Genomic DNA, 26,900 nt, shown 5'->3' on the forward strand with positions numbered 1-26,900 from the left:
GAATATAGAACAAACATTTGGAATCAATGGGAAAAAAAAACAAAAATTTTGAGCTTAAAAAAGTTATTTTCTTTTATAATACCAGGTGTAGCATTAGTAAAACCCTTCCATGGGGTAAGTCAGATTTCCTCCAGAATGAAATTATCTGAGGCTTTAGGCTCATTTAACTCTATCAGCCTTACAATAGATGACTAAAAGGGGCAAGTCCAAATTGCAAATTACACATCCTATTCCTGACCATTTATGACAAATGGAGCTATTAGTTCTTGTGTGCTAAGCAGAAGAAACAGAGCTAAAAGAACAAGCAATATTAAAACAGAGCTAATAGAACAAGCAATATTAATAATAGCTCAAGTGTAGTGGGTCTTACTGTGCCCCAGGTACTCTTAAAAGTGTTTTCATGGAGAAATCTTTACAGGGCTTTAGATGTATTAACTCAACCTGGTTCTCACAACCAACCACCTTATGGGTTAGGTTCTATTATTAACACCATTTCACAGATGAAGACAGAGTCCCAGGAAGCTATAAAAAGGCAGAGTCAGAATTCAAACCCAGCTAGTCTGGCTCCAGAGTCCCGTGCTCAGAACTCCCTCTCTGGCTGCTTGTTGTTTCTAATTCTGTGACAGTTCTCAGACTTCGGAACCATCCGCTTTCTTGTGAGCTGAATGTTCGTACTATGGATGTTTCAATTAAATTAGTTGTTTTATTTAATCTTTTCTCAGCAAATGAGAAGTAGCCTATCATATGTGTAATAATCTTGAATCTGAGTACGTTAATATTCTGTTGATTTTTTTGCCTAAATATGAATAGAACATTTTCCATATTTGAGTCATTATTCATTTAATAATATTAAAGCCTAAACTGCAGTAGGCAGTTCACTATTTGTGAAAACAAAATCATCTCATAAAGTGTGTTTTAAAGTTAAGACTTGGTTATCTTGTTATGTCGTACTTCAGCAGCTTCAAAGTATAGTATTTTTAAGAGAGGGGAGGAAATGAATTGCAAACTTTGGAGGTACCATTAACTGGTGTTAATCTCTACTGACTATTGAAAACCAAGTGAGAAAGACTTATTTTATAATGTCATTTTGCTCTTCCTCATCCAGTATAGAAATCTCATGAAATAGATTAGTTCAAACTTGTTCAGTCTCAAGGCAGATATGTCTGGGACTGGTATTTCTACTATCAGGCTCTCTACATGGGGTACTTAAAAGGCCCTTGTCTTCATTTTTTCCCATTATTCCTCTTTCATTTTGTGCCTTCAGTCATGCTCAATGCATTATCTCCTTTCTCATTTATAACTTTCAAATGCTGAATTGCAAACATCTTTTGAACCAAGTGGAACATGGTTGCATTTTTGCCTTTTTCTTTCACATCAGTCATATTCCCTCTGTTAAATACTTGACACTTGAAATATTTTGGACACCCATATTTCAACACCTTTCCATTAGTCTACTCTAGCTGGTGCTGAAGCGCCTTAAGACAAGGATTTTCCACAGGCATTGGAGTCTTCAGAAAGAGATAGAAAATTTTGCCTCTCAAATAACCAGTGCCAATCCCTTGTCCCCTTTATCCCATTATCTCTCTAAATAGATAGGTACCATTACTGTTTCCTGGATTCTTTGAACTGTTAAGATTAAATTTGCTTTTATTTTTCCCCAATGCATTTTTATCTCTGTTGTTTGCAAATTGTGTTAACTCCCTGAAATGTTCCATACATGTCTTACTTTCTTTTTCAGTCAATCTGATTAGAATAGATTGGATATAAATACAGCCCTGAGTTACGTAGAGCAGGAAGCTTTGTGGTTAGTTGACAGCTAAACCAGCTTTGCAGATGGTCTGACTTTACCCAGAGTACATCTCCTACTTACATTTTTGGTTTCCTACATACCTCTCATTCCATGCATGCCAGCCTACTTGCCACCATATTGCCAGCAGAATGAAGCTCTTCCTCTCTCTTTCATCAGCTTGTCTAATATACCTCAGAGGTTCACAGAGTGAAGCACTTTTGCCATCAGTTTTGCTTTTCAATGTGTTATAAGTAAACACACATATATATAAAATATATATATATAAAATTCTGAGATTTCAGCTGCATTTTGAGGGACAAGGGAAGAAACTGTCCCCCATCGTGAAGTGGAAACTTCCAACTTTTAAATGTTGCTGCTGTGACGTGGTTTCAGAAAATTATTGCTTGAGATTTTTAACTTATATATTATATGAGCGTATATAAATATCCATGCTTTTTATATTGACTTTTGCAACTTACTAACAATTCACAAGAGCTATTATCTCCCTTCAAATCCATTTTGAGACATCTCACAAACAACAGTAACCATGACAGTAGCCAACCTTGATACTTTTAAAACTCAGTTTTCCTCATTATCTTGTCTTTCTCCATTATCCCCATAAATTTCCTGGCTTTAATCTAATACTGTAAAACCCTTTTTTCACAATATGAATAGTTGAATATGCAATTTTAAAATAGTTACATTTTAGATAGCTATGAGAAAATGATTCTAAAATTGCCAAACCAGTATTTACAATATATTTATGTTATTAAAGAACTCACTGAAGCAAAAAGTGGAACCAAGCACAATTACATTTGTGCAATCAACTAACTTAATAGAGAACAGTTACTGCAGGAAGTTAAAATAATTGAGGAAAACAATGTTTTTTTATATATTCAAAAATTCTTTAAATATATTGGCATACAAGGTTGCAAATTTATTTAAAGAAGAGAGAATGATATTGATTGAATTAAGGACAGAAATTCTACTGATTTTGCTTGTGGGGACATGTTCTTTAAAAATATAAAATTTCAACTCTTTTTTTCCTCCAAAGTTTGTTAAAAGATTGATTGAGGAAGATGTATCTTCTATGTCCTTGTAACCCCTTTAGTGTTAAATGCTTGCTTATTATCTCTGTTTCTGTCTATATACTTTCTTTATAGGGAAAGGATATCAATTTATTTATTTGAAATGATAATCATTCATTCAAACAATACCCAATTAATGGTAACTTTTCAGATGTCCAAAACCTACTGAGGAATACGAGAGTTGAAGATAGTTTAAGCATACTTATTGACTCTCAGAATGTTATAAATCTACTTGATGACACAAATCTAACTCACCTAAATAATAATAAGATACAGATATAATTAGTTGTTAATTTTAGAGTTTTGTAAGTGATGAAAATGTACAAAAAAAGAATTATCATAAGGACTGTTTGTCAGACTTAGGTTCATAAAAGAGAAAAGTATGTAATAACTATGAAGACTGTGTAAGACTCAGCATTAAAGAGGAAGGAAGGCTCCATACTATGTAAAAAGAATTGAAACACTGGGTATTCTGACCTGGCTGTTTTCTAATTACCTATGGGAAAATGATGTCATCACTACTTTTCTGGGCCCTGATTTCCCCAGCTGTAAAGTAAAAGGGTTGTATCTGATAACCACTAAATTTTGTGTTAGCTAGAAAAAGTTCAATTACAGGGAATAATGTGAGTGAAGGCACAATGGTGACAGGAGACAACTTATGTGATTAAGCCCTGAGAGAAGTGACCCCATTAGAGCAGAGAGTGCATATTCAGGATTAATTGGAGATAACGTTGGATATGTAGCATGATATCAGATTGCATAGGGTCTTAAATCAGGCAGATGAGTATAGATTTGACGTGAGAGTAAAAGAGTAACCTTTGGACCTTTGGAGGCAGAAGAGCTGCATAATGAATGTATTGCTTAAATAAGATAAGTCTGACAGGGAAATGCATGATGGATGGATGGGAATTGAGAGAGCCTAGGATTAGAGTGGACACAAGGAGAAGGTAACTAAGCTGGAGGGTGAGGTATATGCAACACTTTATGATCAGGAACCCTGTAATCTCTTCCTGGCCATACATCTGATATTAAGGAGGACTTTGGAGAAGCACTTACCTCCTCTGGGCTTAACTTTCCTGATTTGTATGATGAGGAAGTTTAGGCTTCTCAATACAACTCTCAAATTCTAGAATTATTTGAAGATAATTTATTATCAATATTATAAAATATGATGATTTAGTTATTACCTGGGGAAGAACCAGAAAGTAGTTTATTTTTCCGTTGAGCCTATAGAAATTTAAATACTTTGTTTAATGGTGGGGCATTTTAAAGCATTTCTTGGATATATATGTTTTCGTTTTCTTTTTTTTTTTTTTTATTTGGTATCCTATCATGTACTCTAAATCATTAGCAAATACAACTTTGTCATGTGAATTTTCTTATTCATTGTATTTTTGTGTTGGGATCATGCTGTCAGTATCACACTGGGAAGACTAAAATGCAGTGGATGAAGTCCTTTCCTAGCACAGTTATGCTGAATTCTTCCAAGACGCATTCCTATAGGTTTTATCAGCAGGAAAACAGCTCCCAATATGTGTGACCTCCAGCATAAACAAGCAACCAGTTGTGATTAGAAATATCTTTTAGAGGATTTGTACCACCAGGGGTAGTCATGAAACCTTAAGTCTTTAAGGGGAAAGGCAAATAGGCATCTATGGAAAGATATTTTGATTTAGCCAAAGACTATAAAATGCATCTTAACTACCTTCTTAGATTAGACAAAAAGATGGAAGCTAGAGAATGAAAATTGGAATATTAAAATGCTTTTTACTTCAGGTGGATGTAGTGGAATGTAAGTTTACATAAAAGTTAAACTAGACCTGGCCTTACATGTGTAGGAATAAAAAAGTGACTAAAAGCTTTATCCAATTAATTTAAAGACTTGATGTTCTTTCCTTTTATCTCTACCCTCCAGTCTCCAAATATTGCACTCCTTAGAGTATAAACCATCTTGGAAATGGTTATATACTTAAAAACCTACACCTTAAGGAAAGTAACTCACTGAATGTAATTTTATACTTATCTACTGGGCTCTGATCCAGACACCGTCCCTAGTGCTTTGGAGAAAATGATGCCAAATTGTCCTTATCTCAGGTAGTTTACAGTATAGTCGTGGTAATTAGAGCAAAGCACATGTAATTATAAGACAAAGAAAGAGTTGTAGGTGCCAAAAAATGCAAATAGTTAAGTAACTGATCACGTTTGGGAAAAGGTAACAAAACTTGAAAAGAGCAGTCAAAAGCTGTTTTTGTAAAATCTCCTTTAAAATAGATGAAGATATTCGCAGTGTGACAAAGCTCCAGGTCTCAAAAACAAACAATAAAAGTTGGTACAGTTAATCCCTGTTCCCCAAAACTGATCCACATAGTTAACTTTGCACCCTAATTTTTGTCCTCTTATTCCATACAAAAGGTTTGCTCTTCACGTGTGGCTTTTACTTCTGCTCTATTCAGATTTTAATCTTTCATGTAAACCATATTTCCAGTTATCTACAGATGTCTGCAGATGTCTAGTGTCCATCTAACTAGACCAGAGCAATTCTATTTAGGATATAATAGTCCTGAAATTATTTATTTGCTCAATCAACTTATTTCTGTCTTTATTACTGATGTTTTCCAAGTTCCAGAGCTATAAATATTTGAGCCACATTTAATTCTCCCTTTCCTTGGAGAGGCAGTGTTGTATGTTGTGTCTCTGATTTCCTACTTGATAGCTCTAGAACTTTGGACAAATTGTTTGGTCTCTTCACACTTTAATTTTCTCATATATAATGTTGGAGATGATAAAATAGACCATAGAGGTAGAGCATATGGAAGAGCCCAACATATGGCCTAGTTCTATTGACTGAACCATAAATAGCATTTCATTTCCTGTCTGGTCTCTCTTAAACCTAAACCCAAGGCTTTCTTCCTTGAAATGTCTGTCATATTTTTCTTCCCCCCATTTCTCTCTGTGTGACCTCTCATTCAATTAGTTTTTTTCTTTTTCTCCCTTCATGGAGCCTTACTTTGGGATTATTGCAAAAGCCTTCAGGATTTCTCTTGCCTTCAGCCTTTCTTCCCTTCATTATTCCTACTATTGTCAGAACAATCCTAGTTAAATACGACTTCATGTTACTTGCCTGCTGAAAAAGCTCTTGAGTTCTTGGTTTCCTATCCCATCAAATCTAAAACCTTGTTCTCAAGACTCTCCATAATCTGACCCAACTCAGTAGAAGGAGCCTCACTCACATCTCTTTCTATAACATTGTTTCCCATTAGAAGTACATATCCCAGGTCCCACCCCACCTCCTCCTTCTCGTCACAGCCCCACTTCTCACCCACCTCACACATCCATCACATCTCACTTCTGGGTGCCTTGCTGGGACCTGACTTCACTTCCCAGAGGAATTGCCACAGCCCCTTCTGAGGGGAGACATGCCCAGGGAGCCTGTCTGTGGAGTTCCCCCCATGTGTGCCCTTGGTTGTTATTTTGTGTTTACATCATCATAGCAGGGATGGCTTCATGGAGCTGTGACTTGGGCAGTCACGCAGCATCAATGCTTTATTGTTACTGTCTTGAAATTCTTAATAATCTTTTTTGTTGTTGATTTAGATTTTTATTTTTCAAATACGTTTTCATTTCCTGGATAGGAAGAATAATCTTAACCAGTAACAACAATATTTTTGCATATGAGAATTAATCACTTGCATATTAGGGTTGGTTAGCTTTAAAAATTGGGTTTGTTTATGTAAATAATAATTGCCATCATTTTTTGAGAATCTTTCTCCTCCAGTAGCATTCGGTAAAAATTGAGTAATATGGGCTATATTTGACACATTTTTTAAATTAATAGCTCTAGATGAGTAATATTGGTTATATTTGACAATTTTTTTTAATTAATAGCTCCAGATTTTATGTTTGTATGCAAATGTCTGTCCTTAGATACTTAAACAAAAGTACAATTCCACTAAAATTTGGGTAACTGTAATGTGAAAATCACGGTCATGACAGTTTGTATGTTTATATTATTTAGTGCAAATACTGCCTTCAGTTATCCTATATAACTAAGTAACAGAGACGTGCTCTTTTGCTTATAATTATTTTTCTTCCCTTCTTTGTTTTTCTTTCTTTTTTTCTATTAACTTTATATTTAAATAGTTGTAAAGGTTAAAGAAATGTTAAAATAAGGGCTAATTAGGGACCTTCCTTCCCCATTTTAAATTATTTTTAAAATGTTTTTTCTTTTAATTTTTATTTTTGTAGCATATATATGACCTAAAATTTCCTCTTCTAACCACATCCACATCTTTAATTCAGTGCTGTTAATTACACTCACAATAATGTGTTGCTGTCACCACCATTCATTTCTAAAACTATAAAATCAACCTAATAGAAATTCTGTACAAATTAAGCATTAACTCCCCATTATTTACCCCCAACCCAGCCCCTGGTAACCAATATTCTATATTCTGACTCTATGAGTTTACTCATTCAAATTATTTCTTATCAGTGAGATCATACAATATTTGTCTTTTTGTGTCTGGCTTATTTCACTCAGCAAAATGTCTTCAAGGTTCATCCATTTGTACGCATATATCAGTACATCTTTCCTTTTTATGACTGAATAATATTCTGTTGTATATATAAACCACATTTTGTTTATTCATTCATTGTGATGGACACTTGTGTTGCTTCCATCTTTTGGCAATTGAGAGTAATGCCATTGTGAACATTGGTGTACAAATATCTGTTCAAGTCCTTGCTTTCAATGCTTTTGGGTGTATACCTAACAGAAGGATTGCCAAGTCACCCAGTCATATGGTGTTTCTATACTTAGCTTTCTGAGGAACTGCCAAACTGTCTTCCACAGAAGCTGCAACATTTTACATTCCCCCCAGCAATGAATGAGTGTTCCTATTTATCTGCATATAGTAAGGTACTATATATGTCTGTTAAAATTCTCTATATCTCTTTCTCCTTTCTTTCTCTCTCTGTTGGTAGGGCTTCCTTTAGAATCTGAAGTAGGGCTGGTCTTTTATTGGCAAAGTCTCTCAGCATTTGTTTGTCTGTGAAAAATTTAAGCTCTCCCTCAAATTTGAAGGAGAGTTTTGCTGGATAAATTATTCTTGGCTGGAAATTTTTCTCTCTCAGAATTTTAAATTTGTCATGCCACTGCCTTCTCACCTCCATAGTGGCCACTGAGTAGTCACTACTTAGTCTTATATTGTTTCCTTTGTATGTGGTGAATTGCTTTTCTCTTGCTGCTTTCAGAACTTGCTCCTTCTCTTCAGTATTTGACAGTCTGATCAGAATATGTCTTGGGGTGGGATTATTTGGATTTATTCTATTTGGAGTTCACTGGGCATTTATGCTTTGTGTGTTTATATTGTGTAGAAGGTTGGGAAAGTTTTCCCCAACAATTTCTTTGAATACTCTTTCTAGACCTTTACCCTTCTCTTCCCCTTCTGGGACACCAATGAGTCTTAAGTTTGGACATTTTATATCTATCGTATCCCTGAGATCCATTTCGATTTTTTCAATTTTTTTCTCCATTCTTTCTTTTGTTCTTTCATTTACTGTTCTGTGGATTTCTAGGACACTGAGATGTTGTTCAGCTCCCTCTAGTCTTGAATTGTGAGTATCCAGAGTCTTTTTAATTTGGCCAACAGTTTCTCTTATATCCATAAGATCTATTTTTTTATTTACTCTTGCAATGTCTTCTTTATGCTCTTCTAGGGTCTTTTTTATGGTGCTTATATCCTGGGCCGTGGTCCTCTTGATGGCCTTTAAATCCTTTGCCATGTTTTCATTCTTTGATTGTACCTCTTTAATTAATTTTGCGAGGAATAACGTTTCTTCCGAAATCTTGATTTATGTGTTTGGAACTGGATTCTCCATATCATCTGGTTTTATCATATGCATTAAGGTTTTCTGTTGTTTTTGGCCTCTTGGCATTTGTTTTGCTTGATAGGGTTCTTTCAAATTGTATTAGAAAAAAAAAAGGATATTGATCTAATTTTTCAGAGACACAGTTTGATGGCGTGCACTTTCTCTAGGTAACCAGCAGATGGCGTCTGTGAGCCACCTATATCCCTCCAGTCAGTAGAGTGGGGAAATGATTCTTGTATGTTCAGTTGGAGAGCTCAGCCTGGGCACGCCGCTAGGGTCGCCCGCCCTGAATGTGGGGCGCACGCACGGGTGGCCAGGGAAGAGGGGCAGCTCTCTCTCAGTGTCCCATAAACCACCAGGCTTGGCATAGCGCCCCTGGGTTCTCCGAGCGTACCCCCCCTCCCAGCCGCGATCCTCCCTCAGCCAAGAGAAAATGCCATGCTACGTCATCAGTGTGCGCCGTCCCTTTAGGGAAGCCCTGGGCCACTTGGCTGTGCCGTGGGGCTCTCAGCTCGCCTCAGCATGCAGATTGTGTGAGGCCGTCTCCACTGCAACTCCTTGTGGGCTGAGAGCAGCTGAGGTTTCCTCCACAGAGAGAGAACGAGAGACAGAATATTTCCCCCGATTCTCCCAAGGTCAGCCATCACCAAAAGCCTCTGTCTGCTTGTTGAGGATTCGCTGTCTGTATTGAGCAGTTATCGCTAAAACCTCACTTGGAGCTGGGCTGAGAAAGTGCACGGCGCAGCTTCCGTGAGGGAGGGGCTCCCGGCTCTAGGTTTTCGGCTCTCAGCGCAGGTCCGCAATTTTACTTACAGATTTTATGCTGTGATCTTGGGCATTCCTCCCAATTCATGTCGGTGGATGTTGAGTGTACTGTCACATTTGTCTCCCTGCTACCATTCCAGGTTATTTACTGGTTTTTTGTTCATTTATGAATTGTTCTGGGGGAGACTAGGTCTTCCACCTCTTTCTATGCCGCCATCTTCCTTTGCCTGTTTTTTTAATTGGGTTGTTTGTGTTTTTATTGTTGCATTGTAGGATTTCTTTATATATTCTGGATATTAAACTCTTATTGAATATATGATTTCCATTGAGTAGGATGTCTTTCCACTTTCATAATAAAGTACTTTGATGCACAAAAATTTTTAGTTTTGATGTGGTCCCATTTATTTTTTTCTTTTGTCGCTAGTGTTTTGGGTGTATATCTAAGAAACCATTGCCTAACACTATCTTAAAGATGCTTCGTTACAATTTCTTCTGGATATTTTATAGTCTTAGTGATTATGTTTAGGTCTTTGATCCATTTTGAGTTAATTTTTGTTCATGGTGTGAAGTGGGGTCCTCTTTCCTTCTATCAGTTATGAATATCCAGTCTCTGAGAAACATCTGTTGAAGAGACTCTTCTTTCCCAATTGAGTGGACTTGGAACCTTGTCAAGAATTAATTGGCCATAGATATGAGGATGCGAGGATCTATTTCTGAACTCTCAATTTGATTTCATTGGTTGATATATCTATCTTTGTACCAGTACCATACTGTTTTGACCACTATAGCGTTGCAATAAGGTTTATAGTAAGAAAGTGTAAGTCTTCCAACCTCATTCTTTATTTCAAGATGTTTTTGGCTAGTTGGGGCCCCTTACCCTTCCAAAACATTTTGATAATTGGCTTTTCCATTTCTGCAAAGTAGTTTGTTGGAATTTTGATTGGGATTGCGTTGAATCTAAATTATTTTGTGTGAAATTGACATCTCAATGATATTTAGTCTTCCCATTCATGAACACAAAATGTATTTCTATTTATATAAGTCTTCTTTGATTTCTTTTAGCAATGTTTTGTGTACAAGTCCTTTGAATCCTTTGGTAAATTTATTCATAGATATTTGACTCTTTTAGCTGCTTGTAAATGGAATTTTTTTCTTGATTTCCTCTTCAGATTGCTCATTACTCATGTATAGAAACACTACTGGTTTCTCTGTGTTGGTCTTGTACCCTCTCACTTTGTTGAATTTGTTTATTAGCTCTCGTAGTTTTGTTGTTGATTTTTGGGGTCTTTCTGTATATAGGATCATACCATATACAAAATAATGAAAGTTTCACTTCTTCCTTTACAATTTGGGGGTCTTTTATCCCTTGTTTTTGCCTAATTTTCTGGCTAGAACTTCGAGTACAATGTTGAATAACAGTGGTGACAGTGTACATTCTTGTCTTATTCCAGATCTTAGAGGAAAAGCTTTCAGTCTTTCCCCTTTTAGTATGATGTTAGATGTGGATTTTTCATGTATGCCTTTTATCATGTTGAGGAAGTTTCCTTCTATTCCTGTTTTCTGAATTTTTTGTCAAGAAAGGATACTGAATATTGTCAATGCCTTTTCTGCATCAATCAGGATTATCTATGTGTTTTCTTTTTTCTTTTCATCTTGTTAATGTGGTATATTACATTAATTGATTTTCTTATGTTGAACTATCCTTGCATACTTAGGATAAATTCCATTTGATCATGGTGTATAATTCTTTTAATGTGCTGTTGGATTTGATTTGCAAGTATTGTGTTGAGGATTTTGCATCTATATTCATAAGAGAAATTGGTCTCTAATTTTCCTTTTCTTGTAGTATCTTTATCTGGCTTTGGTATTAGGGTGATGTTGGCTTCACAGAATGGGCTAGGTAGTGTTCCTCATCTTCAATTGCTGGAAGAGTTTGAACAGGACTGATATTAATTATTCTTGGGATGATTGGTAGAATTTACCTGTGAATCCATCTGGTCCTGGGCTTGCTTTGTTGAGAGGTTTTTTGATGACTGACTCAATATCTTTACTTGTAATTGGTCTGTTGATATCTTCTATTTCTTTTATAGTCATGGTAGGTTGTTCCTGTGTTTCTAGGAATCTGTCCATTTCATCTAGGTTGACTAATCTGTTGGCCTACAGTTGTTCATAGTATCCTTTTATGATCCTTTTGGATCACCCTTCTCGTTTTCTGATTTTACGTATTTGTGTGTTCTCTTTTTATTTTTCTTTGTCAGCCTAGCTATGGGTTTGTCAGTTGTATTGGTATTTTCAAAGAACCAACTTTTGATTTTGTTAATGCTCTCCATTGATTTTATATTTTCAATTTCACTAATTTCTGCTCTAATCTTTGTTATTTCTTTCATTCTGCTTGCTTTGGGTTTGGTTTACTATTCTTTTTCTAGTTCTTCCAGATTTGTAGTTAGGTCTTTGATTTTAGCTCTTTGTACTTTTTTGATGAAGCATTGTATTAGTTAGGGTTCTCCTTGGAAACAGAATCAATGAGAGATGTCTCTTATTATCAAATTGTAAAAGTGACTCACGCAACTGCGGGAGCGCACGAGTCCAAACTCTGCAGAGCCGTCAACAAGCTGTCAACTCCAAGGAAGACGTCCGACGAACTCCTCGGGAAACGAACCGACAACTTTGACGAACTCCTCAGGAAACAAACCGGCAACTTTGAAGAACTCAGGAAACGAACCGACATCTTTGACGAACTCCTCAGGAAACGAACTGGCAACTTCGACGAGCTCCCCAGGAAAAGCTTCACTGAGCAGCTGAAGAAGAAGTGAAGGTTCTCTAACTGTCCGGCTTATAAGCCTCCAACTGATCACCCGGACCAAATCCAGCCAATTGCATTCTCTCACTGTGGAAGCACGCCCCTTGATGAATCATCAGTCAGCTGCAGTCAATTGACTGATGATCCAACAAACCAACCAGCCTCAAATAGCCTCACAGGAATCATCAGGCCAGTGCCCGCTTGACCAGACAGCTAGGCCACCTAGCCAAGTTGACACATGAACCCAACCATCACAGTCCACCCCTTGTCAACTTGGCAGTCGTACACATCACCTAAAACCATATCTTCAAAATGAACGTTACAGCTTATGCCATATGATAAGGGGATAAGACAGAGAAGAAAGCAAAAATATTTTCTTCACAGACAAATACAAACATAATCATCACAAAACGAGGAGGAAATATTCATATCATCATAGTCCTCGTTTCTGTAACTGGTCACGTGGCCGTAGTTCATATTTATCACGACCTTCTTCCACTACCCATTCCATGTTCCCTTTACCCTCAGCAAGCACTTCAGCTGGCCGTGGTTCTTTGCCTGGTGGGGTGACCCAAACCTTCATTCCTGAAGTTTCTTGGCCATTGGTAGTCCTGCCTGGATTGGGTTGTTGCAGTTTTCCATTGACTTGAATCACGGGGCATGGTAGTACTAAGAGACGCCCCAGGGGATCTCCTGTATGCCAGGAAAACTCTTCTTTACTTCCATTGTGTAGTTGCAGTGCTATTTCCCCTTGATAGTCAGGATCAATCACCCCAGCCAGTACAGTAATCCCCTTACTTGCCTGTTGATTCAGAGGCATAAGAAGCCCAAAGTGGCCAGGTGGCAGCCTTAACTTCCAGTTCAATGGGATTATTGTTGTGTTTCCTGGTGGAAGCACTCCTCCTTTTGGAACCAAGACCTGTAGACCAGCAGAGCTTAAACTTGCAGGGACAGGAAGCAAAAATTTCCCTAGTGGATCACTAGGAGTGATAGTGAGTGGTGCTACTCCTGTTTCCACCCCTTGATTCCTGGACCCATGAATCCTGGCTATGGGAGAAACAGCACCATAGAGTGGACGCTGATTCAGAGCATACACAGCCTCCTGGAGAACACTGCCCCAGCCCTGCAAGGTATTGCCACCTAGTTGGCGCCGTAATTGAGTCTTCAATAGGCCATTCCACCGTTCTATCAACCCAGCTGCTTCTGGATGATGGGGAACATGGTAAGACCACAGAATTCCATGAGCATGTGCCCATCCCCTCACTTCATTTGCTGTGAAGTGGGTTCCTTGGTCTGAAGCAATGCTGTGTGGAATACCATGACGGTGGATGAGGCATTCTGTAAGTCCACGTATTGTAGTTTTGGCAGAAGCATGTCGTGCAGGGAAGGCAAACCCATATCCGGAGTATGTGTCTATTCCAGTAAGAACAAATCGCTGCCCTTTCCATGATGGAAGTGGTCCGATGTAATCAACCTGCCACCAGGTAGCAGGCTGATCACCCCGAGGAATGGTGCCATATCGGGGACTGAGTGTGGGTCTCTGCTGCTGGCAAATTGGACACTCAGCAGTGGCTGTGGCCAGGTCAGCCTTGGTGAGTGGAAGTCCATGTTGCTGAGCCCATGCATAACCTCCATCCCTACCACCATGACCACTTTGTTCATGAGCCCATTGGGCAATGACAGGAGTTGCTGGGGAAAGAGGCTGATTGGTATCCACCAAACGGGTCATTTTATCCACTTGGTTATTAAAACCTTCTTCTGCTGAAGTCACCCTCTGGTGAGCATTCACATGGGACACAAATATCTTCATGTTGTTTGCCCACTCAGAAAGGTCTATCCACATACCCCTTCCCCAGACTTCTTTGTCACCAATCTTCCAATCATGTTCCTTCCAAGTCCCTGACCATCCAGCCAAACCATTAGCAACAGCCCAGGAATCAGTATACAGACGCACCTCTGGCCAGTTCTCTTTCCAAGCAAAGTGAACAACCAGGTGCACTGCTCGAAGTTCTGCCCACTGGGAGGATTTCCCCTCACCACTGTCCTTCAGGGATATCCCAGAAAGGGGCTGCAGTGCTGCAGCTGTCCACTTTCGGGTGGTACCTGCATATCATGCAGAACCATCTGTAAACCAGGCCCGAGTCTTCTCTTCCTCAGTCAACTGACTGTAAGGAACTCCCCAAGATGCCATAGCTGTGGGCTGGGCAAGAAAAGGTAAGGTGGAAGGAGTGGGGGCCATGGGCATTTGGGCCACTTCCTCATGTAACTTACTTGTACCTTCAGGACCTGCTCGAGCTCTATCTCGTATATACCATTTCCATTTTATGATGGAGTGCTGCTGTGCACGCCCAACTTTATGGCTTGGTGGGTCAGATAACACCCAGCTCATGATAGGTAACTCAGGTCTCATGGTAACTTGGTGGCCCATGGTTAAGCATTCTGTCTCTACTAAGGCCCGGTAGCAGGCCAACAGTTGTTTCTCAAATGGAGAGTAGTTATCTGCAGAGGATGGTAAAGCTTTACTCCAAAATCCTAAGGGCCTGCGTTGTGATTCTCCTATAGGAGCCTGCCAAAGGCTCCAAACAGCATCTCTATTTGCCACTGACACTTCCAGCACCATTGGATCAGCTGGATCATATGGTCCAAGCGGCAGAGCAGCTTGCACAGCAGCCTGGACCTGTTGCAGAGCCTCATCTTGCTCCGGTCCCCACTCAAAACTAGAAGCTTTTCTAGTCACTCGGTAAATGGGCCGGAGTAGCACACCTAAATGAGGAATATGTTGTCTCCAAAACCCAAAGAGGCCAACTAAACGTTGTGCCTCTTTTTTGGTTGTAGGAGGGGCCAGATGCAGCAGCTTATCCTTCACCTTAGAAGGAATATCTCGACAGGCCCCACACCACTGAACACCTAGAAATTTTACTGAGGTGGAAGGGCCTTGTATTTTTGTTGGATTTATCTCCCATCCTCTGCCACGCAAATACCTTACCAACAAATCTAGAGTAGTTGCTACTTCTTGCTCACTAGGTCCAATCAACATGATATCATCAATATAATGGACCAGTGTGATGTCTTGTGGGAGGGAGAAATGATCAAGATCCCTGCGGACAATATTATGACATAGGGCTGGAGAGTTAATATAACCCTGAGGTAGCACGGTGAATGTAAACTGCTGGCCTTGCCAGCTAAATGCAAACTGTTTCTGGTGGTCCTTGCTGACAGCAATTGAGAAAAAAGCATTTGCCAGATCAATAGCTGCATACCAGGTACCAGGGGATGTGTTGATTTGCTCAAGCAATGATACCACATCTGGGACAGCAGCTGCAATTGGAGTAACCACCTGGTTAAGCTTACGATAATCCACAGTCATCCTCCAAGACCCATCTGTTTTCTGCACAGGCCAAATAGGAGAGTTGAATGGGGATGTGGTGGGAATCACCACCCCTGCATCCTTCAAGTCCTTAAGAGTGGCATTAATCTCTGCAATCCCTCCAGGAATCCGGTATTGCTTCTGGTTCACTACTTTGCTAGGCAGGGGCAGCTCTAGTGGCTTCCACTTGGCCTTTCCCACCATAATAGCCCTCACTCCAGGAGTCAGGGAACCAATGTGAGGATTCTGCCAGTTGCTGAGTATGTCTATTCCAATTATGCATTCCGGCACTGGGGAAATAACCACAGAATGGGTCCGGGGACCCACTGGACCCACTGTGAGACGGACCTGGGCTAAAACTCCATCAATCATCTGACCTCCATAAGCCCCAACTCTGACTGGTGGACCAGAGTGACGTTTTGGGTCTCCGGGAATTAATGTCACTTCTGACCCAGTGTCTAATAATCCACGAAATATCTGATCATTTCCTTTTCCCCAATGCACAGTCACCCTGGTAAAAGGCCGTAGGTCCCCCTGGGGAAGGCTGGGAGGAAGATTAACAGTGTAAATTTTTGGCAGTGTGACAGGGTCCTTCTCCAAGGGTACCCGGCCTTCCCTTCATTCAAGAGGCTCTGGATCTGTAAACTGTCTCAAGTCTGGGAATTGATTAAGGGGCCGTGACTCTCTGTTTTTGTAATTCAAGGGAGATTTTTGTTCACGTGACCTAGAATTCTTCTGCTTATATAGTTCAAACAAAAATTTAGTCGATTGCCCATCTATTTTACTACTTGGTACTCCATGATCCACTAGCCAATGCCATAAGTCTCTGCGAGTCATATTATTTTGATTGCTACTTTGAGCCTGTTTTACATTATGGTAGCCCTGTCCACCTTGTCTGTGGCGATTAACTGCAGCCACTTGGCTTCTGCTGACTCGGGACCCAATTATCCCCATTGTGTTTAAGGATTCCAGCTCAGTGACAGCAGTTCCTACAGTAATATCTGACCTACAGAGAAGGGCGACTACAGAGCTCTTCAGGGATGATGGAGCTAGTTTCACAAATTTATTCCTTACAGTCCTGGTAAAAGGTGTGTCCTCTGGACATTCCAGGACTGTGTGAGCAGGTTTTCCATGATAAATCCACTCTAACATTCCAATCTCTCTAAGCCTTTGAATCCCCTCCTCCACATTATACCAGGGCAGTTCTGGCATTTCAACTTCTGGTAATGCCGGCCACCTTTTGATCCATGTTTCAGCCAGCCACCCAAACAAACTGTTAACACCCTTTCTAACCCCTCGAGCTACAACATTGAATGCAGAATCTCTGCTTAGTGGGCCCATATCAGTAAATTCAGCCTGATCCAACCTTATATTCCTTCCACCATTATCCCACACTCTCAATATCCATTCCCACACATATTCCCCTGGTTTCTGTCTGTATAAGTTGGAAAACTCATACAGTTCTTTTGGAGTATAGCGTACTTCCTCATGGGTCACACTTTGTACCTCACCCTTTGGGGCTTGTTGGGACTTGAGCCTAGTTATAGGTCTTGAAGCAAAAACTGGAGGTGGGGGTGGGTCATGAAAAGAGTTAGAATTATCTCTCAAGCCATTCACCTCAGGGCACTCTGTTGCATTTTCATCTCTTAAAACAGGATTAGTCTCTCCAGACGAAAGAGTGAGGGCTGCTTCCTCAGGGGAGGTGATTACAAGATTAGCAGGCATTGAAGGGTCAATCTCCTTAGGTGGGAGTTGCATGGCAGGCTCCTTAGGGCAGACTGGAGGCAGAGAAGCTGTTTCCCCAGGACAGCCCTCTACAGGTAAATCTAACAATGACCCAGCAGAATCCAGGGTTCCAATGTCCTCACTGTCATTATTATCAATCCATATGTCTCCATCCCAAGTTTCTGGGTCCCATTCTTTTCCAATCAATGCCTTTACTTTAACAGCAGACACCCTGAGAGGTTGAGATTTTAGTTTATGCTGTAAATGTGCTACTCGCACAATAAGAGACTGTGTCTGATTTTCAGAAACCTCCAGTCTGCGGGCACAGGAAATAAGATTTTCTTTCAGGGCACAGATGGAACTCTTTACATCTGTCATACGGCATTCAAGGTTTGAATTTGAAGCCTTTAGCTCATCCCTTTCTCTTACAACTGTATCCAAAGTATCTAAGATCAGCCAGCCAACATCATTATACTTCTTAATACTGCAAAACTCTGTGAAAGTGTCGAAAACGCTGTCACCCAGAGCCTCGCTTCGTACTAGAGCACAATTAGGAGAATCAAATGGTGCTATTTTGCGTATTTCCTTTGCCAACTCCTGCCATGGACTCTTAGTACCCTCTTGATTATTGGAAATAGAGTCATTAGTGCCTCTGAATCTAATCAGAGTAGAAAACAAGTTGTAAAAGCCCATTTTAAGATTCCGTTTCTCAAGAACCACTCTCGGTACCAAGTTGTATTAGTTAGGGTTCTCCTTGGAAACAGAATCAATGAGAGATGTCTCTTATTATCAAATTGTAAAAGTGACTCACGCAACTGCGGGAGCACACGAGTCCAAACTCTGCAGAGCCGTCAACAAGCTGTCAACTCCAAGGAAGATGTCCGACGAACTCCTCGGGAAACGAACCGACAACTTTGACCAACTCCTCAGGAAACAAACCGGCAACTTTGAAGAACTCAGGAAACGAACCGACATCTTTGACGAACTCCTCAGGAAACGAACTGGCAACTTCGACGAGCTCCCCAGGAAAAGCTTCACTGAGCAGCTGAAGAAGAAGTGAAGGTTCTCTAACTGTCCGGCTTATAAGCCTCCAACTGATCACCCGGACCAAATCCAGCCAATTGCATTCTCTCACTGTGGAAGCACGCCCCTTGATGAATCATCAGTCAGCTGCAGTCAATTAACTGATGATCCAACAAACCAACCAGCCTCAAATAGCCTCACAGGAATCATCAGGCCAGTGCCCGCTTGACCAGACAGCTAGGCCACCTAGCCAAGTTGACACATGAACCCAACCATCACAAGCATTTAGGACTGTAAATTTCCATCTCAGCACTGCCTTCACTGCATTCCATACGTTTTGATGTGTTGTGATCTCGTTTTCATTCATCTCAAGATATTTACTGATTTCCCTTGCAATTTATTCTTTGATGCACTGATTGTTTAAGAGTTTGTTATATAACTTCCATATATTTTTGGATTTTCTAGTTTTCTGCCTTTTATTGATTTTGAGCTTCGTTCCACCTTGGTCAGAAAAGATGCTTTATATAATTTCAGTCTTTTAAAATTTATTGTGACTTGTTTTGTGACCTAACATATGATCTATCCTGAATAATGAACCATGTGCACTTCAGAAGAATGTATATCCTGCTGTTTCGGAATGCAATGTGCTATATAGGTCTGTTAAGTCTAGTTCATTTATTGTATTATTCAAGTTCTCTGTTACCTTATTTGTTTTGTGTCTCTGTTACTTTATTTGTTAGGTGTTCTAACTATTGAAAGCAATGTATTCAAGTCTCTAACTATTATTATAGAGGTGTCTGTTTCTCCCTTCAGTTTTGCTAGTGTTTGCCTCATGTATTTTGTGGCACCATGATTAGGGGCATAAATACTTATGATTGTTAATTCTTCTTGGATTGCCCCTTTTACTAAATATATGGTGTTCTTCTTTGTCTCTTATAACAGCTTTGATTTGAAGTATATTTTGTCCAATGTTAGTATATCCAGCTCTTTGTTGGTTACTATTTGCATGAATTATCTTTTTCCATCCTTTCACTTTCACCCTATTTGCGTCTCTGGGTCGAAGTTGAGGCTCTTGTAAACAACATATCATTGGATCATGCTCTTTATCCAGTCTTCCTGTTTGTGTCTCTTGATATGGGAGCTTAATCCATTAACATTCAGTGTTATTCTGTAAAGGTAGTATTTAGTTTAGCCATTTTGTCCTTGTCCTTTGGTTTTTAATGTCTTTTTTTTTTTTTTTTTTTTTTTTTTTTTTTTTTTTTTTTTGCCTCTCTCTTCCTTTATTGCAACCTGCTTTCTCTATAGTTGATCTTTTGTGACATATTGACTGGTTCCTTTCTCATTTCTGTTTCTGTATATTTGAAAAATACTTTCTTTATGGTAATCCTGTTGTTCATATTATACACCCACATCTATAAACTACTGTTTTGAAAAGATATGAACTTAGCTTTAATAGCATACATTTTCTCTGCTCCCATGTCTCTCTGTTTCTCCTCTTTATGTTGTTTTTGTCCCACTTTATCACTTTATATTTTGCATGTCAATTATCAGGATATCACTTTATAGTTTTCTTGTCTGTTATCAGGAAATATGCCTTTTTCTTGTTCAATTATATTCTGACTCTTACAGGAATTAAAGAATAAAGTTGTAAATTGAGGATACAATAATATTGGTTTCTGCATTTATTTTTTAGTTACTCTCTCTGAAGATCTTCATTTCTTCACATGACTCCAAGCCACTCTGTCCTATCTTTTCCTTTCAACCTGCAGAACTCCTTATAGTATTTCTTGTAGGGCAGACCTGTTGTTGACAAACTATCTGTTTCTGTTTATCTGTGAATATTTTAAACTCTCCCTCAATTTTGAAGGTAAGTTTTGCTGAATAAAGAATTTTTGTCTGGCAGTTTTTTCTTTCAGTACCTTTAATATATCATACCATTGCCTTCTTGGCTCTGTGACTTCTGATGAGAAATTGACACTTACTCTTAATGAGGATTGCTTTCCTTTGCTGCTTTCAGGATTATCTCTTTTATCTTTAGCATTTGATATTCTGACTAGTATGTATCTCGGAGTAGGTGTGGTCAGATTTATTCTGTTTGTAGTATGTTGCACCTCTTGGACAAGTATACTTGTGACTTCCCTAAGACTTGGGAAATTTTCAGCCATTATTTCCTGAGATAGTCTTTCTGCCCCCTTCCCTTCTCTTCTTCTCTGGAACAGTGTATTTATGTTTGTGTGCTTTGTGCTGTCACTCACATCCCTGAGACGCTGCCAATTTTTTTTTCTGTTCTTTTGTCTATCTGTTCTTATGACTATAATTTCAATTGTCCTGTCTTCTAGCTCACTGATTCTCTCTTCTGCCTGTTCAAATCTGCTGTTATATGCCTCTATTGTGTTTTTAATCTCTATTATCGTGTCTTTCTTTGTTTCTTTCTATACTTTCAAATTCTTCTTTATGCCTGCACATTGTCTTCTTAATATTGTTTAGCTGTATATCCATATCTTCCTTCATCTCCTTGAATTGACTTAGGAGATTTGTTTGAACTTCTTTAATTATTTGTTCCAAATTCTGTGTCTTTTCTGAAGTTTTAGTTTGTTCTCTTGACTGAACCATATCTCCTTGTTTCCTAGTATGGCTTGTAATTTATTGCTGATGTCTGGGCATCTGATTGTCTTGATGATCAGTTTCTCTCTCTTTTCTGTGGTTTTATTGTGATTGATTTGTGTTAAAGCTCTTATTTTATTTGTGGTCCAACTTGTTCTGGACCTTTATTGTAGTTTTTCTTTTAATTCTTGCCCTGAATGTGAGTGTAGTTTTTAAGATTGTACTCTGTGTGATTGTTTCACCTCCAGGAGAAAACTTTCTTTCCTCTATTCTTTGTGCAGGAGTCTTGACCTATTCCGTTTTTGTGTGTGCAGAATTTTCTTCCCAGCTCATATGCTTTATATAAATTCTCTCCCTCACTCAGTGCCCCCTTTTCTGTACTTTTCAGTTCTGGGATCTGTTCCATCTTACAGTATTTCAGTTCCTCCCTCTTTCCCCTCCTTTGTTTTTTTTTTTTTTCCTGTTCAGCTTTTCTGCCTCCAGTTTCTTCTCCATTAGGCTATCCTGCCCTCAGGAACCAGATGGGGTCAATCCAGAAAGGTCAGTCAGTCCAGAAAAGTATTTTTTTGCATTTAAGTGATCATGCCAACAAAAACTGGATTAAGTGTGTGCACCTCTTGCCAACAGTTCTTCTGTGGTCTCTCTCTATATATATACCCCCCACACACACCTGAGGGGCCCTTTTGTATGCAGCATGCAGCATGATTCAGTGGCTTATGTTCTGCCCTTGGTCTCTGTGGACTTGGGTCTCTGTACCTGGATATGCCTAGGTATGCATAGGATTCTAACTCACTGCTATGAGTGACTCTGTAGTCTTCACCTGAAGCGTGAGGGAACCAGGCCATGCTGCTTCTGTGAGACTTCCAAGATGTACAGGACCAAGTTGGGCTAAGGGTGGAGGTCTGGGCTGGTAAGTCCAGGACAGAAATTTCCTAGTTGATCTTAGAGATTTTTCTTTTTCTTCAATTCAGCATTTCTGGAGTCCTTATCCAGTCTCTCTTCTCCTCCAGAGTTCTAAGCAAATGGGATTTGTCCTTTTATTAGCTTATTCTGAAGGGAAATTTTTCTATGAGATGTCTTATATTGCCATGTTGATGATGTCTCTCCCAGTATGTTAATTTTATTTATCACAAAAGTGATACAATTACTCATGTTTCCATGCAGCTTTGCCTGTCTGGAAGCTCAGTGTCAAATTTGCAGTTCAATCTCTTTGTCTTCTCACTTCATCCTGTCTTTGATGCTTTAATTTCTCTTTGATCTTTCTCCTATTTATTTATTCATCTTTTTTGTTTTATTTTATATACTCTTTTAAGCTATCTCAAATCTTACATGCCTGTCACATATATAGTAAGTGCTCAGTGAATATTTGATGAATGATTTAGGCAGGATTCAAAAGTATTATATGACATAATGCTTTCCCCAAAATATATGAGAGTTGAATATTAAAAGACAGATGACAAACTGATTATAATGGAGGAGATGGTTATGTTCTTTGAAAACTGTAAAAATAGTATAAACTACTTAATTATATTTTGCCTTTTAGACACAATTTTGACCATTATTGTCAGCATTTGTAAGAGGTCTTTTTTTCCCATTGTAATTAACATCTTTAACCATTTAAGATATCTAATTGAGACTTAAAAAATCACTTCTACTTTTTAATCTTTGTACTTTGAAACAATTACAGGCAATTTATAAGACACACTTTCATCACTAATATTTTCATTTTTAATATTTTTCATTATTTAAAACAAACAAAAGCAACAATAACTGCTTTGCTCCTCTGGCAGCCTCTGAAGACTGAACTTTGAAAGTGAGCAGGCGCTGGATGTTTAAAGGCCACATAAAAGCTGAATTTGGACCACGAAAGCTTGTTTCAAATGATACTACATAACTTTGGAAGGGGGGTTTCATGAATGTTAAAGATCTCTTGTACAAATAATACATTTAAGGAAAAAAATCCTATCTCTTTTCTTTCATCAAGCCCTCTTTACCTTCCTCTTGCAGACTGCTCTTGCCCTTCTTTGAACTCCAGTGATTCACTTAGCACTTAATTGTTCTTCATTTGTTTTATCCTGCTTAGTTGTGTTTTTTTTTTTTTTTTCAACCAGGATAAAAGCCAGGCTCTCTCTTGCTTCTTATATATCCCACCACTTGATATGGTGTTAGGTGCAGAGCAGGCGCTCAATGCTTAATTTGTGATTTACTTTCTGCACTAGGGGAGACTAAATCTGGTGTGTAATTGCAGCTGTGATGGGGACGGTAAGAAGGCTTTTGGACTGTTATGGACAATGGTATGTGTGTGTTGTACTAGGGGGCAATTTAAAAGCTGATCTGAATGTGATGCAGTACATTTTTAAAAGATAGTGAGGCATTTATATTTTATAGTACTGCAGGTTGTGTGCAATGGGGTGCTGTTCCATTCCCTGAATTTCCTATGTCTGCTCATAATGCTTTACTCTGATAATCGAGATACTGGAATGGGAAATCAATAAAAATTCAGAATTGAGAAAATTTCATTCTTTTTTAATACCAGAAAGAATATCAAAGGGAACTGATCAAACTGCAGTGTTGTACTCAGAATACATTTGAAGATTTTGGAAATGCTTATCTTCTGTGTAACATTTTACCTGATGGGTCTGTTTCGTAGATATTTTGCTACTTATGGATACCAAATGGAATCTAGTAATGTTCCTGAATAATTAACCAACAAGTTTCTTTTATAGCAGGAAGCAAATGAGGATGATATTAACATTCAGGATGCACAGAACATAAAGCACAGGGATCTTTAATTCATGGATGATTGAAGACTGAAGCGGAATGTTGAACACAGCATTTTTCCTTATAAATTGACTACAGTGTCATATATTATTAAGTGGATACATAGCTTCAAATCTTCTGCTCAGTTTTTTGGGCCCCTGCCTACAGTGCATCTTTAAGTAAAACACGTATGTATTGTATGAGAAGAGCTGGTATAGATAAGATCAGCTAAAAGTAGCTGAATTTTTTCTGTTTTATTGGTGGAAAGATTCTATTTGGGGAAAAATTCAATTTTCTTTATTAAGCATATTTGAAAATACTGCCACATTTATATTTAATACAGCGTAAAGAGGATTTCATGCATGTTCTCACAGTAAAAGGTTCTATTTTGCCAGATCTGTACCAGAAATAATAATAGGCTTAATTTTTATTGTATTTTAAAAATTCATCAAAGCATTTTCACATCTGTCCTCTCATTTGATCCTTTCTACAGCCCTGTAAAGATGGGCTAAGTGTGTGTCCTAATCCGTCTTTGACAAAGGAGGAAATTGAGGCTCTTAGGGCTTATGCAATTTGTTAGAGGACACATTCTAAGTCAGTAACAGGCCTAGAATTTAGGTGCCATGTCTCCCAGATTCCATGCTCTCGGGCCATGAAGACAGCTTTTGAACATAAACACAGAGTTACATCCTCCTACATGCAGGTGCAAAGCATAGCCAACCAAAATACCAAAGCTGAGACCTCATACCTGGACATTCTAAGTCAGATCAGATGTGAGGACTGATGTATCTATTTTTGATATAACTTCTGATATATGACTTTGAGTCTGGTTAAAAGCACAATTGAATGAATGAATTCATTCATTCATCCATTATTGTTCTCTGTGTATTTTCCTTTCATGTTCATTGCCTGTCTTTCTAATAGACTGATGGACTTTTTCAAATTTATTGGCCTTTTCTTATGGTGTAGCTATTTTTTAAGTAGTAAGATTTGTTGGATTTTTCTTATGTCTTACATGGAAAGGATCTTCTCCAGTACAAATTTTACAAAATTTAAATTAAAAGTAAAGCTGAATTTTCTACTTCATTTCTCACAACAAATTAAAATCTATACATAGAAGAAAATAAATATTACTCATGAAAAAATGCCTAAATGCCTATTAAAGAGAAAAAGATGCATTTTTTTTTAACCATGAAAAAGCTAGAAAAAAATTGTGATGAGTAGCATTGGTGAGAATGAAGGGAAACGGGCACTTTAAAATAATTTGAGGGAGAGTGTCATTGGTAACAGTATCTTAGAGGTGATATTGCCACTGTCTCTCAAAATTAAAAATGCATGTTCTCTTTGATCTAGCAATACAACTTCTCAAATCTGCGTAATGGGGAAGTTTAAGAATATTTGTTGCAGCATTGTTTTTAAAAGGAATAAAAGGGGACCATCTAAATGCTCATTCATAGGCAACTAGTTAAATTATGGTACACGCATAAAATAAACTATGAAATGATGCATTTATGGAAGAGAATGAGCAGTATCTATATAGTTTTATGTGGAATGATCTCAGGTGTATTAAGGCTATTGCATGTTAATTAAGGGTAAACAAAAAATTTCTGGAAGATAAAAAACTATTAACTGTGATTGCTTTTGGGAAGGACAGCTGGGAATTTGCAGTGGGAAGAATCTCAAGAAAAAGAGTGAGTAAAAACAGATATTTTAGCCTCAAGAAATTTTCCAGATTGCAATTCAGACCACAACTATGAGTTTTCAGTTGCAAGGTAGTTGTAGTTTGGGTGGAATGCAACATGAGAATCTGATACAGCAATTTCTCCCAGACTATTAGTACAGGCTGGAAGGTGATGCTGTCCTCTGCAGGGAGAGAAGAAGATAGGAGTCAACAGGTGGTGGAAATTGATGCATGACTCAACAATCCAGGTCCCTTTGCTTGTGTACCTCAATGAGACAAACCTAAGAATGCCCAAACATATAACTGGGTCTGGGATTATCTATGCTAATAACTTGTTCCTTTCACAAGGATATTCAAAATTTAACTCTAGTTTGTTTTCACATTTTTTAATAGAAAGTTAATTAGTTCCTCCAGGTCCCTTGGAGGCCCTATTGCAGATTCCCTATGGAAATCAACTCTCATTTGCAAGGAGGCAGCCAACTTCTTTAGAGCATACATGTTTTTTTTCTCAATGAGTTCTAGAAAAAACTGGTTCCAGGTGGTTGGAAATAAGAAAATATCTGAAATGAGTAGTTTAAAGAATCTTTAGCCTGTGTTCAAATAAGTTTACTGTCTTGATGTTTTGAATATCTGAATTTAGATTCCTTTTCTTAAAATGGTCGTTAATAGAAAACAAAATCAAAAACAAAAATATATAATCTATATATAAGCTCCAAGACTCTATGAGTAAAATGTGCTGTTTTACATATCTTCTTAAGATCTCGTTAATCAAATCTTCTGTGATTAAAGATCAACAGTCTAACTAGTTTAAAACATTCAGATTTCATAATTGTACATTTAGCCCTCACATGGCTTCTCTATATCCTACCCAAACTAGTTAGTCTCACAATCTATCTACTGCTGACACTTTATTTTGTTGATGTTATGTGCTAGCTTTATTGTGTTCAATTATATAACAATTTTGCTCTTTCTCTGCAGGCAGAATTCACGGCCATGCGGGAGCAGTACATGCGAGGTGGGGAGGGCTTCATCATCTGCTACTCTGTCACTGACCGCCAGTCATTCCAAGAAGCTGCCAAATTTAAAGAGCTCATTTTCCAGGTCCGCCACACCTATGAAATTCCCCTGGTGCTGGTGGGCAACAAAATTGACCTGGAACAGTTTCGCCAGGTGAGTGCCAATTTTATCTGGTATCTTCTGTCTTTTCTTCTGAGAATACATAATACCAAGTATGGCTATTTAATAAGGTTCACATTGAGATATAAGAGGAAGAAGTGATGCATATGACTTTTCTAAGAAATCTTCGGGTAACAGTGGTAGATTGTATATCCAAAGCTGCCTAACACACTATATCCCATCTCACATGCTATTTTCAGTGTCCTTACTATCACCCCATCAGGAAGTGTAGCCTAATTCCCCATTCCCCT

At 38.5% G+C, this 26,900-nt stretch overlaps 1 protein-coding gene across 1 annotated transcript in view; it reads left to right on the top strand.

Annotated features, from left to right (window-relative positions):
• Positions 1-26,900, top strand: part of RIT2 (Ras like without CAAX 2) — a 410,741-nt gene that overhangs the window by 178,983 nt on the left and 204,858 nt on the right. Inside the window, exon 4 of the mRNA XM_037806053.1 lies at positions 26,452-26,643. Within this exon, the coding sequence (XP_037661981.1) occupies positions 26,452-26,643 (192 nt within the window). The remainder of the gene's footprint in view (positions 1-26,451; positions 26,644-26,900) is intronic.

The sequence above is a fragment of the Choloepus didactylus genome, chromosome 16 (genome assembly GCF_015220235.1).
Source record: "Choloepus didactylus isolate mChoDid1 chromosome 16, mChoDid1.pri, whole genome shotgun sequence".
NCBI classification, from domain to species: domain Eukaryota; kingdom Metazoa; phylum Chordata; class Mammalia; order Pilosa; family Megalonychidae; genus Choloepus; species Choloepus didactylus.